General features: G+C 32.4%; 1 protein-coding gene across 1 annotated transcript; it reads right to left on the bottom strand.

The window, feature by feature from the left end:
• Positions 1-1314: 1314 nt before the first annotated feature.
• On the bottom strand, positions 1315-18599 carry PDC (phosducin). The gene is made up of 4 exons (XM_006198779.3): positions 18538-18599; positions 8669-8754; positions 4932-5083; positions 1315-2254 (listed from the first exon to the last, which is right to left on the bottom strand). Exons 2-4 carry the CDS (start codon positions 8727-8729, stop codon positions 1730-1732), a joined length of 738 nt encoding a protein of 245 aa, XP_006198841.1. The 5' UTR covers positions 8730-8754; positions 18538-18599; the 3' UTR covers positions 1315-1729.
• Between the last annotated feature and the right edge of the window lie 410 nt (positions 18600-19009).

Below are 19009 nucleotides of genomic sequence, written 5' to 3'. Positions count from 1 at the left end.
CTTAAAAAGGGGAAATGGGCAGCTCCAACACATGCATATAGTAGGCAGAATAAAATAAAGAGTAAGACTTACAATAAACTTAAGTTTGACCAGATAACTACAACCATAATTAGAGTGCTTGGGACAAAGGCCCGATTGGAGTGGGATGAAAAAAATTGGAAATGAGGAATAAAGATGAAGACTTTAGACACTTTTTTTTTTGAGAAATATGATTGTAAAGGAAAGCAGAGAAGTAAGGGATAGCTGGAAATTTTAAATTATAGGTGGTGTATTTTAAATAGGGAACAATTTAAAAACTCATTTATAAGCCACTATGAATAATACAACATAGAGAACGTGAGAAAAAGATGATGCAGAGAGAGGGGAAATGTTACTGCGTGGGTGAAGATAGGCTCCACAGCAAGGTTTGATTTCTTGGTCTTAGATACTTGCATGAACTCTCCTTCCACTGTAACATCAGTGGAAACAACGTTTACAGGCAGGTGCACATATTAGATTGGTGAGGGAAAGAAGTAGGGCTCATCTGATAATTTCTGTTTTTTCAATAAAATATAGGCAAGATGAAGTGTTTGGCATGGGGGATAAAAGGTAAAAAAGATTTAAGGAAGGAAGAGAAGGTATAAAATAGTCATTTAGGAGAATGGAGACTAGAGTTTGTGACAAATACCTGGTTTCAACATTGGGTCACCAGGGGAAAATGCACGCTCGCCCCCAGGAGCCCATTTTTGGTTACTTACCAAGACTATGACTTCACTGATAGGCCGTATCACTTCAGCTCTCACTCACTCTACTCGATTCAGACACCTAGAAATTTCTTTTATCTTGCTCTTCAGCTCATTCGTGCATTTAAAAACATTTTTCAGATTATATTTTATTTTGCATTTCCATGTGTCTGTGTAGGAGAGCTTTCCAGGTGTTTTTAAGGTAAATAGAACTACTATGAATTTCAGTTTCATCATTTATGAAATGGGCATAATATTATCTACTTGCAGAATTGTGGCCCATAATATGTAACCAATAGGTCATAGTTGTAATTATTATTACCATTGAATGCTATTCTTTTGTCTAGAGAATAAAAAGACTTTGCTTCTACTCTGCCTTTTTTTCTAGATAAAGTTAGCTTTTGAAACCCTGAAACTGAATTTTTAACATACTTTTTTTTTGTTTTACAATTTTAATGTGGCACAAGGTTTCTATGTTTCTTGTGTATTAGTGTGGTTGGAGCATAAGATATCTTACTGAATAATAATTTTTTTGTAATTTGGGCTATGTAATGTTTTAGGACCTTGATAATGTAATATTTGAGAAAGAATAGACTTCAGATAAAAGGTGTATTTCCTTATGAGATTTTATTCTTATTACACAAGCAAAATTATAATTAACAATGTAATTTGAAAATCCCAATAATAATACCAAGGAAAAAACAAGGAGGAAAAAAGCCAACATATAACTTGAAAGGGATTTTTGAAAACCATCACAATATTATCCACATCCTCTTTGTCTAGAACATGTTGCTGAAGACTACAATGTTTTGTAGTAAAGCACTTTATCAATTTGAGTAACTAATACTAATAAATGCTAATCATGTAATTTTAGTGTAAATCTTGTTTTTTTCCCCAAATTAGAACATCCATGGCTATACCTAGTGTTCTCTAGAGGAATATAAATACTACCAAAATCAATGTTCACTGCTTAAAGGAGAAATTGGAGATATTGACATAGTGAATCTTTATTCCATATCTTCTTCCATGTTGGTCTGCTCTAGGACATGCACCTCTCTTTCAGGTAATAATCCATATTCATTTAGGAAAGACTCCACATCCCCAGTAAAAAATTCTTCAGCAAACTGTTCAGTAACACTAATAAAATTGCTTAGGAGTTCCCCACCTTTGTAGACGAGCAGTGTGGGGAGCACATCTGAGGAAAAGCGGTCCCCAGCACCTGTATTAGAAGCTTTTATTTTACAAAATTTGACCATAGGATATTCGGCTGCAAGGCATGTTAAGCTACTGTTTAGAGCGTCACAGCCCTTAATACCGTCTTCATAAATGTGAACAACGATTGTGGTGATTTTCTGCTCCTTTTCAATGGTTTCCAGGAATTGCTCCCCAGATTCCAGCTCGTACACAAACCCATATCTAGGACCAAAACTCAGCTTCTGGTGCATATCCTGCATACACTGTCTACGATATTTACGAAGGCAGTTTTCATCTTCTTTGTCTCGGTGAACGAGTTCATATTCTTGAATGCTCATCTGGGAATAGATGAAAGAAATAAGAGAGATCATTCAGTCAGAAATTTATATTCCTCATACATCCTATTCTCAACTTAAAGAGTTTGCATTTGCTGTCCCCCCAGCCCTGCTCCTGATCCTGATGTGGCCTTCTCCTTCACATCATGTATTCAAATGTCACCTTCTTTGATTTCTCTAAGAGTCCCAGCCTCATACTTTCTATACCTTATGCTGGCTTATTTTTCTTTGTAGCAATAAATACTACCTGGTATGGTATTATATTTATTAGTTTAATTGTATAAGATTAGTTTTTCTTCTCACTTTTGTGCTGTATGGTGGCAGGGATTTTATTTGTCTCATTCAATCGCTCTTCAATATCTGCCTTAGTGTCTGGCATGTAATGGGGGTTCAGTAATTATTTCATGATTTGATGCATGTGTAAGTATTGCTGAATATAGTTGAGCTAAGAGATGGTCATGCTCTCAGTCAGAAATGTGCCACTTTGGGTGGAAAAAAGCCCAGCAAGTTCTACTCTGGAGTGACTTCCATAAAAATATATACACACACATGTGCACAAGTGCCTGCACATGCAGTTAAATGTGTCCCCAACAAATGCCTTTGGGCATTAGTGTCTCCTCCATGAAAGTTGTTAACAATATTATAGCTTACCATATGCTGATGATTTTTGGAATATGTAGAATGGAGTTTAAGCAAGGCAACTTTTAGTACTTTTTGGAGTTCATCTTAGCCAAGAGACCAGCAGCAGCATCACCATCACCTGAGAAGTTCTGGGAAATGCAAATCTGGGAGCACCACCCCAATTTACTGAATTAGAATCTTCAGGGTGAGGCTGAGTGAGCCATGTTTAAACAAGTCCTTCAGGTGATTCGTATGCACTGTTTTAGGCTAAAATGAGAAAAGACCTAGTTTCCATCTCCTAAGACAGCTACTTCTCACTGCAGCTGGAATATTAAATTACCTGCAGAGCCTTTCTTAATAGCTATATCATTATTACTTAGTAGAATGTTAAACACACTTTCCCTTCACACACACACACACACACACACACACACACGAGTGATATAAAGGAGTGATGATGGGTCATAATGTAATTAAGAGATGTGGAGCAGCCCAGAACCATGGAGGTTGGATGACTCCCAAATTTGTGGAAAATCTACTATGTCTTAGGTATTTTACATAGATAATTTTTCTTAATCCTCACAACAAACCTGTGAGGTAGGTTTTTTACAGACGATACGGAGATTAAGTTGAAGTATCTGGCACATTCATTACTTCATTCTCTTGTTTCTGCCTCCTATGGTGGTTTTTCCAATGTCCTCATTCTTTTTCATATCATATTGTTTTTTTCTGCTTTAGAATTATCATTCCAACTTAATCTGTTTTAACCCTAGACATTGTTATATGTTTTGTGTAATTTTTTAGTTGCTACCATAGTTCTGTTAATTTTACAGACGGAGCCACACAAATACTGATTTACACATGCATTTGAGCATTCTTATGAGAATCTGTTCCATTCATATCTTCAGGCAAATAGATATTCAGGCACTCAGATACATTTCTAAAGCCTAACCTTAGTACACCATCTTTAACCATTATAATGTCTCACATTTGTATAGCATTTTACATGTTTCAAAACACTTTCTCATTTTTTTCTCTTTACATCTCTTTAAAACAAGTGGAGGAGGTGTTGTTACAGTTCCTCAGATGGGAAAATTTAATTATTTCTTTCACATCACATAGTGACCTAGTGAAGGAACCAAAATCTGAAAACAAGATGTTATACTTGAAGATTTTTACAATGACCAGAAACCTGGAACCAAGAATATTTCTGATTCACAGACTCTGTTGAGAATCAATATATAATAATTCATACACACTGGTTTGGAGATAAATAAACCACTAGAGTGATTTTTCTCCACAATGAAAATCACTTTATGATTTCTTCTATTAATATTAATATTGTTGTTCCTTTCATATAAATAATACATGCCAATTATAAAGACTCAAAAATGAACTAAACGCTAAAGGAAGTAATAAATACTGAAATTTCACCACTCAGATTCTCTGAGATAATCCCTATCAAAATTTTAGAGATCAACTTCTCATGTATTGCTCTGTGTATGGATGACATACACATTATATAATAAGAAATAAGTGAGAATTTTAAAAATGCTGCTTTAAAAAAAATTACGGATATTAAAAAAAATGTGTCTTATTCTGCTTACCTTCTTCCTCCTCCTTGGAAAGAGGAAGTTGAGAACTCTCAACCAGTCTCACCCTTCCAATTAATCAATATTGTCAATTTGGTGAGTGTCTTCCCATACTTTTCTAAATACCTTTTGTTGTTTGTTTTCCATTGCTGTAGAGAATTGATCATATATAAAATTCTCTGTAACTTGCCCTCTCATGTTGTGAAAGTACCTCAGGTCAACTCATGTACTCACTTGTATCTCATTCTTTTTAACAGTTGTCACGTATTTCTTAAATTATAGGATGACTTCGTAAACATTTACTAAAGTTTGTTTTTTAAACTTATTTATTTTTTGCTAATACAAACAATACTGTAGTAAATACTCTTGAAATAGATAAGTATTTTATAATATTTCTAAAGTGATTCCATAGAGTCATTCAGACTAAAAACACATTGTAGGTTATTATTGATTTCTTCTTATCTTACCTTTCTGCTGAATCTTTCTTTTGAGTCTTTGTCATCTCTACTTTGAGGAGAAGACATTTGTCTGAGAATCTCTTTCTTGCTAGGTGGGAATGAATCACTATCTTCACTCTCTAATTTAAACTTCCTCCAATCATTTATTACTCCTTTGGGCCCTGGAATAAAATTAAGACAAATTGTTTTCCTTTTTTTCCAAATAATTATGTACATAATTGATATTTGTATAAGTATAACCATGGAAATAGACTTGCCACCTTCTGTGTCAGGAAAAATATCTCATTCGGGCTAGAAATTTCTGACTTCCTTGCTGGTAAAAATCTTCTCCCACATTAATCTTGTTAAATGGGTTTTGGCTAAGAATTTTAACATCTGTGTTTATGAAAATACAAATTATGCACTTTGAACTATTGGCAAAATTTGAAGGTAAAGATATCAAAAATTACTGTAGAGAGGAAACTAGAATTTTAAGAAATTAGTACTTTTATTAAATAAGAAAGAAGCTTCAGCAGTAAACTAAAATTGGCACCACACTATTAACAAAGGAAACTAGGGTTTGGGGTAAACAAATTGAAATGTTACCAAGATCCAGAAAACAATAATAACAATAGCACTTAGGAGACAACCAGTAAGAGGGAGGCCTGACCGCAATTAACAAAACTAAAATGGTTTAAGAAAATTATTACATAACCATTCAATTCCTTCTAAGATTGTAAGGATCTTTTAGAAATATAGAAACTATGAGATATACAGATTTTAGAAAATTAATTAAATAAAGAATAACCCAGCCGGAACTCTGATGTTCATTTGCCCTGATAAATAATAACAGTGCTTGGAAGAACGTCTAGATTCTTGAATATATGCAGTTTTAAATATTCTTCACTAAAGCTTAGCCACATCCATACTTTTAGTATTGTATATGTGTGGATGTATTCTCTCTCCCACATGTTTCCTGATAATTTTTTGTTTTGTAATATACAATTTTAATATAGATTTATTTATTTAATGATTTTCAGGCAATCAGTGTTTTTTACTTGTGTAGTCTCTGTTTTCCAGATGTTTTCTGCATATACAAAATATGCATGTGTATAGCATGCGTTTATGTGTTTAGAAAAGGCAATCTTTTTTTCTCCTGTTTGTTTTTACAAATGGTAGTATATTTTGCACACTTTTTTTCACCTTGCTTTTTTTACTTCATAATATATCTCAAAGATTTTTTTTACATACATACATAAAGAGGTTCTTCCTTTTTCTAAAAAATAGGGACTTGTATTCCAGTGTGTAAATATCAGTTTACTTAAGCAGTGTCTTATAGATGTACATGGTTGCTTCTGCATTTTTTCTATGACATATGATTCTGAGTGAAGAATGTGGCACATACGTTTTTTCTGTCTGTGCAGGTCTACATATAGGTTAGGTCTACATATATTATAGGTTGTAAAATTGCTTGCCATATATGTTTCTAATTTTAATATTGCTAACCTATCTTTAAAGAGATTGTACAAGTTTACACTCCTACCAATAATTTATGAGTATGCCTTTTTCCAAAGTGTGATATTAAACTTTTTCACTTTTACAAACTGTGGGAAAAAATGTATCTTACTATAGTTCTGACTATTCCCAGTGCCATTAAAATTCTTTTTCTAAATAGTCCTGTGTTTTGCCAATTTCCCCATTTGGTTGTTGATTTTTTTAATTGATTTGTAGGAGCTTTTAATATATATTAGGAAATTAACCCTTTGTTAATGTTCTCTCCCAATTTGTTGTTTTTTGGATTCTTCTCTTTGTGACTTTTACCAGGCTGCAGACATTCCCTTCCTTCCCTCCATTCCTTCCTCTCCTTTTCCTTCTTCCTTCCTTCATTTCTGTAGCTGAATTTATTAATCTTCTTCTATGGTTTCTTGGTTTTGTCACGCTTAAAAGGTATTCTTCATACTGCCATTATGAAACTACTTTTCATGCCTTTTGTTTAGTACTCATTGAATTCATTCAAAATTCTGGTTAACTTTAAAGGCTCCAATTCGTATTATTAAAAGAGAGAAGAAAGTATTACTCAAATGAGATTAAGTAGAGTTAAAAGAAACCTGAATTTTAAAATTTAAGCTATGATATTTGACTTTTAAACTTTATTTAGTAATAGCATATGGACAGCCACACACAGTTTAATAGATTAAGAAAACAGGCTCTGGATGAATTGAAATCTTAGGTTTTCTGGAAGAATATTAAAATCCATTTTATTTAAAGATTTTTAATTATTTTCTATATTTTTTATATTAAAAAAATGATTAAAAACTCTATTTATTTATCTTTTGGTCTACTATTATTTACAATGACAAAGAAAATCCATAGTGAGGGAGATTAGGAGAGTGGAAAATGGCTTAATTATAGTGTAGGTAGAGAAGTTTTATGATAGTTGGGCAACAAAGAATTCTCAATAATTGGTGTTTTTCTCATTCTTTGGCATCTGAGTAAAACTTTTTTTTAGGAAACACAGAATGCTATATTTTTTATCACTGTATTTTTTCCAGTTTTGATTTACCATAGTCTTTAGGATTTTAAAATCTTTATTAACAAGATCAATTGTTGTGTATTTAAAGTGACTCCCTGCTTTCAAATAGAGTGACTTAAGAAAAAAGAAAATCTGACTTGCCTCATAGATGCTGAGTGTGATCCTTCCAGCAGGGGAGGCAAAGTGATATAGGGGTGAGGGTGCAGTAGGTTTCATCTCTCAGACCAACGATGATCAGTTGGTTTTTTTTTTTTTAATAGTTGATTTACAATGTATTAGTTTCAGAGGTAGAGCAAAGTGATTCAGTTATACATATACATATATATTTTTTCCAGATTCTTTACCATTATATGCTATTACAAGATATTGAATATCGTTCCCTGTGCCATACAGTAGGTCCTTGTTGTTTATCTGTTTCATATAGTGTATCTCTTTTAATCCCAAACTTCTGATTTATCTCTCTCCCCCTTCCCCTTTAGTAACCATAAGTTTGTTTTCAATGTCTGTTTTGTAAATAAGTTCATATGTACCATTTTTTAAAATTCCACATGTAAGTCATGTCATATGACATTCGTCTTTTTCTTTCTGACTTACTTCACTTAGCATGATAATCTCAAGAACCATTCATGCTGCTGCAAATGGCATTTATTTCATTCTTTTTTTAAGGCTGAATAATGTTCCATTGTGTATATATACCACATCTTCTTTATCCATTAATCTGTCAATAGACATTTAGGTAGTTGCCATGTCTTGGCTATTGTAAATAGTGCTGCTGTGAACACTGGGGTGCATATATCTTTTTGAACTAGAATTTTTGTCTTTTCCAGATATATGCCCAGGAGTGCAATTCCTGGATCATATGGCAACTCTATTTTTAGTTTTTTAAGGGACCTCTAGACTGTTCTCCATGGCTATACCAATTTACATTGCTACCAACAGTGTAGGAGGATTCTCTTTTCTCCTCATCCTCTCTAGTATTTATTATTTGTAGGCTTTTTGATGATGGCTGTTCTGACCGGTGTAAGGTGATAGCTCATTGTAGCCTAAATAAAACTATTTTAAGAGTATTTAATTTCACATTAATTTAGCCAGTCAAATTTTTTTTTTTGGTGATTCCATCAAGCCACTGAAAGGTATTACTTAAATTTCATACTGAATTGTGGCAATACGAACACTGGAGAGCTTCAGATTTAATTTAAATTTAATAATCATCTTTTCTTCTAGCTTTGCTTACCTGTGTGTGTGGCCTGCCCTTCAAAGTCTTCCTCCAAACTTTGGCTTTTGGCTTCTTCCATTTTAGGAATTCAGATTTGATGTAATCTAAAGGAAAAACAAAGTAATGATGACAGATGAATTCTAGGAGAAATATATGTTATGTATTCTACTGTCAGGTTCCATGTAGGTTAAGAGTTATCTCTAAGTGATATAATGTTTAGTTTCCTGTCTACTTTGTAAAAGGATATTAATTTAATATTTGTGTCATTAAAGATATTTGGACCTAAGAACTTTATGTAATTTATAGTTTGTCTCTCTTTTTTTTTTTTTTTACTTAAAAGGCTTCAGTTTAGGTCTGTGTACTTAGTGAACATTATTTATTACTGATTTTATTTTTTATTGCTGTTTGTTACCAAATTTCATGAAATTGTATTCTGATCATTTTATATAATAAAACTGTTTTAATGAATAATAATTACGTACTTACTATGAACACTTACTACGTGCCAGGCATTGTTCCAATCATTTCATGTGTCAAAAGTCATTTAATTCTCGCACCATATGTAACAGGGACAATTGTTAATGCTATTTTACAGCTGAGGAAGCTGAAGGACAAAAAGTTTACTTTTTACTTGCCTAAGCAAGGATCTGAACCTACCTTTCATTTTAGAGCTAAATTTTAAAGCATTTTACTATTTTGACGGTTAACATACTCTATCATTTTTCTCAATATGGTTTGACAAATCCATTTTTTGAATTGGCATTAAAGAATTATGATCTAAGAAACAGTGCTATTCCAAACCTAGCACTATTACTTCTCTCTATACCACAAAGCAAGTTTTGGTCATGTTACCCACCAAGCAAATGAAAACAATCAGTAACTATGCCTGTAGAATTTTGAGAAGCTAAAATATGTCACAAAATCTACCAAAAGCACATGGAATTTTATTCATAGGAAACTCCTTGATGAGCTCGTGTAGACTGTATTTATCCTTGGTTCACATTCAAATCCAACTTATTTGCCTATTTTAATAACCTTTCCATTATCTGGAAAATTCTATTATGCTTACTAACACATTCCCTAAGAGGGTCCATATAGTTGTGATTTTCTTATAATTCTCAAGTCAAGGAGGATATGCTAACAGTAGACATACTATCTTTTTACTCTCTTTCCTTCTTCTACACTTTTCCCTTTGCCTCTTTCTCTCAGAGTCAGTTTTAAGCAGTGATATCATCCAGCTTATGCTTTGATCACATCTTAATTTTTAATTTTTAAATTTTATTTTATTTAAAAAGCCTTTTATTGAAGTATAGTTGATTTACAATGTTAGTTTCCAGTGTACAGCATTATCTTAGTGTTTTATTGATGTGTTCTGAGCTTGGTCTGTTTGGTACTTTCCTAAGGCACAGAATGGTAAACCAGAACTCTTTTTGTCTTGATTCTTTTTTTTCTTTTCTTTCTTTGACTTCTGCCCCTAACATTTGGACTGGCGTCTTAATCTTGTTTTCCTTGCTACAATTCCTACCCGGAATCACTGGAGGTCAAAGGTCTTTGCCAATTTAATTTTACCCAGTTGAACAAGAAAAGGCTTTTAAGAAAAGGCTGTCAAGTGAATGCCAATCCATTCCATGTGACTATAAATGTAATAAAGAATGTTAAATTTGAATGGATTTAATAATGAAAAAGAATCAAAAAAAATGGGAGTAAGAGAAAATTGAAATAAGTAGATGTTGTTGGACAAAAGAATCTACTTAATTACTTACTGCAATTATTTAAAAATAATTTTTTCATCTAAGAAAAATGAATATTATTAATTTGTTTCAAAAGACCACTACAGAACAAAGTAATGGAAACTATTTGATAACTTCAATAACTATTTAGTCCTCAGAAAAGTAGAGACTCAAGCCAGTCTCTTTTATTTTGAAAGAGTAGACTGGGAGTTCGAAAGTTGCAGATACTAACTACTGTACATAAAATAGATAAATAACAAGTTTCTTCTGTGTAGCACAGAAAACTATATTCAATATCTTGTAGTAACCTATAATGAAAAAGAATATGAAAATGAATGTATGTACGTATATGTATGGCTGAATCATTATATTGTACATCAGAAATTGATGCAACATTGTAAACTGACTATATTTCAATTAAAAAAGGAAAAATAGAAAATTTGGGGTAGCTACTGTTCACAAATGTATTTAAGGCTTAAAAAAAATCTGAAAATAATTTTATTTCAAATGTTGAAGAGATAGAATAGCTTGCTTCTTGGCAACCTAGTTGAAATCTAGTGGAGAAAAAAAGAAATTTCTTTTTTCAAAAAGACTTTTTTCAATTTCATAGAATTTCTTTATTGTAAAGATAATTCAGTTACTTGGGAAAAACTTGATTCATTGACTGGATTATATATGTTAATAGGCTATGGGCCAGGCATTTCCCAGGGCTCTGAATTACATTAAGAACAAAACTCTTATAGTATGGTACTCACAAATACTAAGAGTTAAGTCAGTTGGGTTGCCTATGTAGTAAAAGACAGAATCCATTCTTACCTACTGCCTCCATTTGAATTAGAGTACAAAGATAGATGAAATTTACTACTGTTTATATATATTAGGGGAACCAGTGAACAAAGGCAGAAATTGGAAGAAAAATTTGAAATATGATGTATATTTGCTTGCACTGCTTGAAGACACTGTAGAAGAAGACACAAATCTAGTATAATTAGCTAGTGAGATATTTGAGCTATCCAACTGTTAGTACCACCTGTCATCAGCTTACTCTGGGGTTTTCTGATTATCTCAAATAATTTATCGTCTTCAGAATTTGCTTTAGTATCCTAAAATGAATCCAGTTAGTATTTGGAAGGTGCTTAGATCCTTACACACAGTAAGTGCTATATATGAGTCTATAAAATAAAATAAAAAATATACTTTATGTTTTGATATACAATGTAACAGTCATTCAAAGATATGACCAACATTTGGTTTGCAGTAGTACTACTAGGGGTTAAAAAATTACAAGTCTGCTTTTGGTTAAAGGATTTAAAATAACAATAGGATTATTATAAGACTTTGAGTGATAGTAAACACATTGTGTGTTACTGAAAAGTGGTGATAAAGTAAGACAAAAAGACAAAAAAATCTGCTACTTTCCCCGAGATTTACTGTGGCTCAAGAGTTACTGTATGCTCCATTTGCTATATTATAAAAATCTGTGATGTTGTTCCTTTTTGATTTTAGAAAATTATAATACTGTTGCAATGAATGAAATCTGTGTTAAGTAAAAATTGTTTGGATAACCTTTGACAAAATATCACTCATTTGAATGGGTACTACCAAATTCTTCAAAAGTGAAAGTAAAGTTAATTTTGGTGAGAAATACAGTTTAAAATTATAATTCTACCAAGTTAGAATTTATTTTCCTCTTAGTTTAAGATTTTAATAGGAATTTAAAATAATGGCTTATCTGGGATAAGATTTTTCAGACTTAGTCCTCAAAACTGTAACACCTCCCAACCATGGTTTAGTAATTACTAAAAAATGAAATGAGACAATTTTAAACATTTTTCTTTTAGTTCTTGTTTTGCACATAATAGTGATGATCTAGAATAGAAAGGAAGTGAGTAAAGTCCTTAAATAATTGATTTAAAAACTCTCTGAAAACCCCAAATCCACCCTAAAAATATTTCATTATCATCATTATCCTTGTTCACATGATACTGTGATGATGACATTTGTTAATCATTTCATATTTGTTGACTTAATCTAATCAGAATATCTAGTTTAGAAATGACTTTTAGATTCTTGGTGTTCTTGAAGAAGAGCTTTGCTTTCAGTACTAACTGTTACAGTTTATTGGTAGACTTTCAAACAGCAGGATCATCTTACCAGTGTACCTTAGACTGACTTCTCTCCTAGCATCCACAACAATTTACAGGACTTACTTTACTTCACTACTGTAAATTCTTCTGGGACAGAGACTGGTTTTTACTTGTCATTGTCTTACTTCTTATAATTGTTTCACATATTGTGAATACTCCATAAACGACAGCAGCAATTTTTTAAAGAACCTATGTGCTAGGTACATTATATACACTATTTAAAATTCTCACAAAACCATTATCCTCATTTTTCAGATGTGAATTCTCAGGCTCTGGGAGATTCAGTGACTCACCAAAGCTCACGGAGATAGTATAGAGTAGATAGAGCTAAAGTTCAAATTCAGCTTTGTCTGTCTTTTGAATCTCTAGAATCCTTATTTTTTTTTGCACTATGCCATTATCTTTTCAATAATATGCTTAATGAATGAATTAATTAACAAACCAAAGAAGTTTTTTGTATAAGTATTAAAACCAAGATGAGAATATGGAAAATAACAGATCAATAAGTCATCGTGTCCTAATCCTTTGAGATAGTACTTATTTGAATGATACATTTCTCAGTTTTGGATTAAAACATATTTGTCTATAGTGAATATAATAGAAGAATCTTTATTTTGAGTTATCTGAATTAATTCTAAATGACTGATAATGACTTGAAAATTAATACAAAAGACAAAATGGCTTTGCCTGATTTTGATTCTTGACAGTCATACATATTGATTGAGAATTCATTATCAATCCCATGTCTCTGGATCACTTATAAAGCAGTAGATAACATACATCAATTATGTATCAAAATAAATCCAGGATATGCTCTTTATAGAGCTACTTTTGCTTGTGTAGGAAAATTATGGAAACGTAACACTGATCTTTGTGTGGAAATTTGTGCAGGAAATTGAGATATTTCATTCTCATAGTCCAAAGAGTTATATTTGAATTTTTTAATGTAATTGAAGTAACAATTCTATGGCTTCAGCAATCTTTAAGATCAGTTTCTAAAATTAAGCCTATTTGTTTCTTAATCCTGTTTTTAGGTAGCCCAAGTCTTATATAAAAATCTTCTCAATATGTGGTATATCTTTGGAAACTAACACTTCAATCTTTCGAACTTTATTCCGCTTTTCTATTTGGCAGAAATCACATATAAATAGAGTTTGCTGGTAACTTAGTCTGCTTGGGCTCCCATAACAAAATATTATAGACTTTGAGGCTTAAACAACAGAAATTTATTTTCCCACAGTTCTGTAGGCTTGAAGTCCCTGATCAAGGTCTGGCAGGTTTGGTTCTGGTGAAGCCTCTCTTCCTGGCTTGCAGGCAGCCACCTCCTTGTTGTGTCCTTATCTGGTAAAGGGAGAGGGCGCTCTGGTATCCCTTCTTGTAAGGACACTAATGGTAGGGTTAGGCCCTACCATTAAATTAACCTCATTTAACCATTCATTATTTCTTTATTAATTACTGTTTCAAAATACTATCACATCTGGGGTTAGGTCATCAATATATGAATTTTGGGGGACACAGTTCAGTGCATAGCACCTGGCTATTACTTTTGTAAAAAAAAATTGTCTAAATTATGTAGGTACTGGCCACTATTTCTGTGCTCTGGATCTGAACAGCCTGCCTTTTCCTCTGACTTTCTAAGACCTTTGGGGGCCTCTAGATTTCTTGGGGTTCTCCATTAATCATTTAAGAATTGCAGGTAGGGAAATGAGGCATACCTAGGATTAGGTTGTCCGTTTGGGGGATTCTTTATTATTTCTTTCCCTGCTTCTAGACCCATATTCCTGGGATGCCACAAAAGATCCTACCCCTACACATCAAATAATGCAAATGCCAGTTATTTCCTTGGTTGTTCTGATGTCCTCAGGAAATTATTGCTCTTCTGTACTAATTGCAATAGAATCTAGAGTATTGTATTAAAAAATTAAATCAGAAGAATGTTACATAGACTTTGGTAAGAATGTTATGGGTTCACCTTGGTCTAGGTCAGATCAAGTAACTGGTAGTACATCTAAGAATACACTGTGTATCAGTATTTTCCACACAAAGGGGAAAATTGTTTTAAGCATTTCAATAACTATTGTCTTCTGTTGAGAAATAAAAGCCATAAATGCCAAGGGGGGAAAAGGCTCAGTAGAAGTATTCCATTCTATTTCGTAGGGCTGAGGTTCAGGTAAATGTGGTTTCTTTCCTTTTTAAAATTGTAATTAAAGGCTTCAGATGCTGTATTCTGATACTGGTTTCCCTAAGTACAGAGTAAACAGGTTAAACAACCGAACATTAAAATGACCTACCTATGACGTATGTGACATCTTTCCAGGGACGTAAAAAACATGAAAAACAGAGTATTAAAGTAGCTTCAAAGTGAAATTGTCAAGTAAGTTTCTTGTTATGCAATTTAAAACAAATAATCTTTCCTCTCTCTTATACATAAATGCATATATTTCCTTTTGGAAACACATGGAATAAAAGCTGTTTCAGAGAAGGTGCTGTACTAAAAATGATATTATTGTGTCTGAACATGCTTAGCCACGGGAGGTAAATAACTGACTAGAGTAAAGTACTGAAGTGCTTGATTAAAATAATTCTGTAACTTAACTGAAGTGGAAATATAGCAAATTCTCTTTAAGGCATACTTGGAACATACTGTGTTATTAGAGGGCTGAAACCAAGCAAAACTGCTAGATAGGAAAATCTACAGAAATTCTGCTTCACCTTCACTTTTGATAGAAATTTAGATTCTGTGTCTTGATCTCTGCTCCAGAAGAGTATCACACTGTGCTTTTTTACCCTTGCAGGACTTCATGTTCTACTTTTTTCCACCTCTAACCATACATCTTAGATCTCTGCTCTCCTGTGTTTTCCAAGGTGACTGTGAGCTAATCCGATTAACTAAGCCAGGCTAATGTTCTCACCAGTACTAATATATTAACGTCAGGTGTTTTAACCCCTGCCATGACTGTCTTCCTCAATGTCATACTGGACTCCTGTAGAAAACAGTTCTGTTTTTTCTTTCTCATTAAAAAATGTGGTTAGTGGTGGGAATTTCACATCAGATAGGTCTGACAGCACCATGTCAGATCATGGGAGTCATTCCTGGGCTTGTGGAGACCTCACTATCTCTCAAATCATAAAGGTAATGCTGATGATTTCACCTAAGCCATAATTTCCTCTTTCTCTACCCCACCTCACTATTTTATTTATTGACTTTGAGAACTAGAGATTTTAAGTAAGAGTGATGTTGTCTTAGGTTTAGTATCAATATAGAGGGGATTTTATGCCTCATAATATATCAGTTCATTTCTTGAACTGCTCTCTAATTGATTTATTTATATATGTCTTATACCCAATGAAGAATTAGCTTCTTATGGGGAAGAACCATACATTGCAATGCTTCCAAGTGACAGGATAGCATAATGATTAACAATACATAAACACTTGGGTTCAAATCTAGCTCTGCCAATTATCAACTTTGTGACCTTGAGCAAATCACTAAAATTCTCTGTGTTTTAGTTTTCTTTTCTATAAAATTGGAGTAGTGAAAGTATCTACCTCAAAAGGCTATGTAAGAACTAAATGATGTAAACTGTATTATGTAAAATGTATAGTATTTAGTTGTAGGGACTTAATAGCTATTGCATAAAATGATAATTTGTAAATAACTAAAAACTTTAGATACTAAAATCAAGTATTTGAAATTAATAACATAGTCAAACTAATACAAATTTTATTTTAGAATCAATATGTATATGCATTGCTTCTGCCTAGTTATCTCCCCTGCCCATATATGTGTATGTGTGTGTGTGCATGCGCTGTGTGTATGTACACAGTCACACACGATGTACATTTACCTCAAAGCTGTTTTGTATTCTCCTATCTCGTTACCGACTAAGGTCCTTTACTATAATACTTTGATTTACTTCTAGTAAGGTCGGCTTGCCACAGGCAGTTAAGAATGTGAAATCTGAAAAGGATATTAATTTGGAGTCATGAAATATGGGCTAATAAAATGTACGTGAAATTGCCTTAAAAACAATAGTAAAAAGATTTTCTAAAGGTATGTGTGTGCACACATACCTTTAGAAAATGAGAGGTGATGATTTAATTTGAACATGATAAACTTGTTTTCCAATGAATTACTTCTCTACCTCTGAATTTACAAATCATAAGTGATTTTCTGTTTGAATTTCCTTTTAGCATTTATGTCATAGTGATTATATATTTTCTGAATTTCAGTTGTCTAGTGGAGTTGGACTTTGCAGAGACAGTAATAACACTCAGGATTTCTGTTGTCATTTCTGGTTGTTAATTTGGGGGTTGGTCAACTTTTACAGTTTTATATCATAATGAGAGTTTTCTTTAAAAATAAATCCCCAGAAACATGAGTGGAATATAGGACACACCATCCTCAAAATGGCTGTAACAAATAAATACTGAGTAAATGGTTGGCTCTGAGCCAATGTTAATCTTCTTTCTTTTACATATAAAACACACATATTGATACTATTGAAAATACTCCTTACTTTAGTCATTGCTTTTTTTCTCCCCATAGTGTCTAAAGTATATAACTATGTTGCTAGAAGAATTGTGATAGAAACTTTGATGTAAGACACTGCAGAGCGGATAGAATGTTTTTTCAGCTTCTGCCATTCTCAAATAGGTTTGATTTTTCAACAGATTAGACTGAGCAAGTGGGAGATGTGGGCAGGCTTTTAAATAATTTGTATGTCAGGAGTATATAACAAATACAATCTATTTGTCAACCAGTATCATCAGTAAAAATGATTCTGGGAATATAGGAGCTTTTAAATTATATCTAAATTGTTTCTCCTAATAAATGAAAAAGACATGAACTTTTTTCCAGGTTTGCTCTTACAGACAGATATTCTCTTACTTGTTCTGAAGAAAATAGAAATGTCAGAATCTTGCAGGAAATTCAGAGCAGATGTCTTGTTTTGAATATCATTGTATCTTGTCAAAACACTATTCCAGAACATACTGTTTGAATTTCACTATAGACATCATAAATTATTTATATGTATTTTGACAATAATATATCCAGTTTATAAACATAATATTCACATCCAGTTTATAAATGTAATATTTAGGCAAAAAATTACCATGGTGAATTAGGTCATCTCTAAAATTTTTTCTAGCTTTAATGTTAGGTGATTCTAAGTAGCATGTATAATGATCAAAAAAATATATATGTTTAAAATGGATGCTATAGTTAAGAGTATTTTTGCAGTTAATAAAATATTCCCAAAAGAATGGGAAAGCCTTACTTCATTCATTTTCATGATGCAAACTGTAAGATTAGTTACTAATAATAATCACCTCCACAGGAGCAAAATGCAAGAAAAATAACACTAATTAAAAGAAAAATTTCACCTAATTTAACAAATATCAAAAAACTCCATGTATTGTATTTTCTTTTAAAAGTATTTCTCTCATTAAATTTTTGAAGTAACCTGAAACAGACATTATTATCCCCACTTAAATGATGAAAAAAACAAAGAACAAAGCAACAAAAAATATAATATCAAGAAAAAAGCCCAAGAACCCACAACTGGTTAAGTATTTGGTCCCTGAGGTCTGCGAGTACTTTACTGCTGAACATAATACTGCCTTTCACAGCTTGAGAGTCGACTCTGCAGTACAAATTGCAAGGAATCACCACTTCTTTTTCTCCCTTCATTCAAAGGGAGGACTGAAGAATTATACATTTCAAAATTAATCTTCTATTCATGGTTTTATTTTAACTTTCTAGAACATCAGACTCAAAATTGTGTTTACTCTGAACTTACATTAGTCTAGATGACTAGTGCAGATCACTTTAAAATGGAAAGATATGCAGTACTTAACTGTCTTTATAGAAGATAAATATTACTTAAGGTTACTTTGAAATATTTTAAAAAGAACACATAATAATATATAAACAATGAAATTATATTCTTTCCCCTAAGGTAGAATTTAAAAAATTATATTATCAAAAAGACTCTGGTGGACTCACAGTTTAGTTCTCTGTGCCTGGTGTCCTTGACTGTGTTCAGTGGATAAGAATTGTTGTCCACTGAACTCCTCTTGAAATGGAACAGGTTTAAGCTCAGATTTAAGATCCCTGAATATTGATGACCCTTACAGAAATAGCTCTGAACAAGTAATAGGATTGACATAAGAGAATTAACAAAGCCTATTTGTTAACAGTAAGGCAAAAACAAAGAAATAAACTGAAAAAGAGTCCTGTGGTAAATAGAATCTTTGTCCACCAATTTTATGTTCTTTGAGAAAAAGATGTTACCTTTCTTTAGCATGGACTAACAGTTCTCAGAAATTCACTTGCCATTTTCTAAAAGAGAAAATAATTTTTTCTGATCAAGAATTCTTTTTTTCTTTCTTTCTAATTGAAGTACAATCAGTTACAATGTGTCAATTTCTGGTATAGAACACAATGTCCCAGCCATGCATATACACACATATATTTG

This window comes from Vicugna pacos, chromosome 23, assembly GCF_048564905.1.
Source record: "Vicugna pacos chromosome 23, VicPac4, whole genome shotgun sequence".
In the NCBI taxonomy this organism is placed as follows: domain Eukaryota; kingdom Metazoa; phylum Chordata; class Mammalia; order Artiodactyla; family Camelidae; genus Vicugna; species Vicugna pacos.
This window is presented reverse-complemented; position numbering and strand designations above follow the sequence as displayed.

What these genes read in the sequence shown, in the direction of transcription:
- PDC (XM_006198779.3), bottom strand. Translation starts at nt 8,729, where the DNA reads ATGGAAGAAGCCAAAAGCCAAAGTTTGGAGGAAGACTTTGAAGGGCAG. An exon ending in AGGGCAGGCCACACACACAG is followed by an intron (nt 5,084 to 8,668) that starts GTAAGCAAAGCT and finishes ATTTTATTCCAG; the next exon opens with GGCCCAAAGGAGTAATAAAT. An exon ending in AAGAAAGATTCAGCAGAAAG is followed by an intron (nt 2,255 to 4,931) that starts GTAAGATAAGAA and finishes ATCTATTCCCAG; the next exon opens with ATGAGCATTCAAGAATATGA.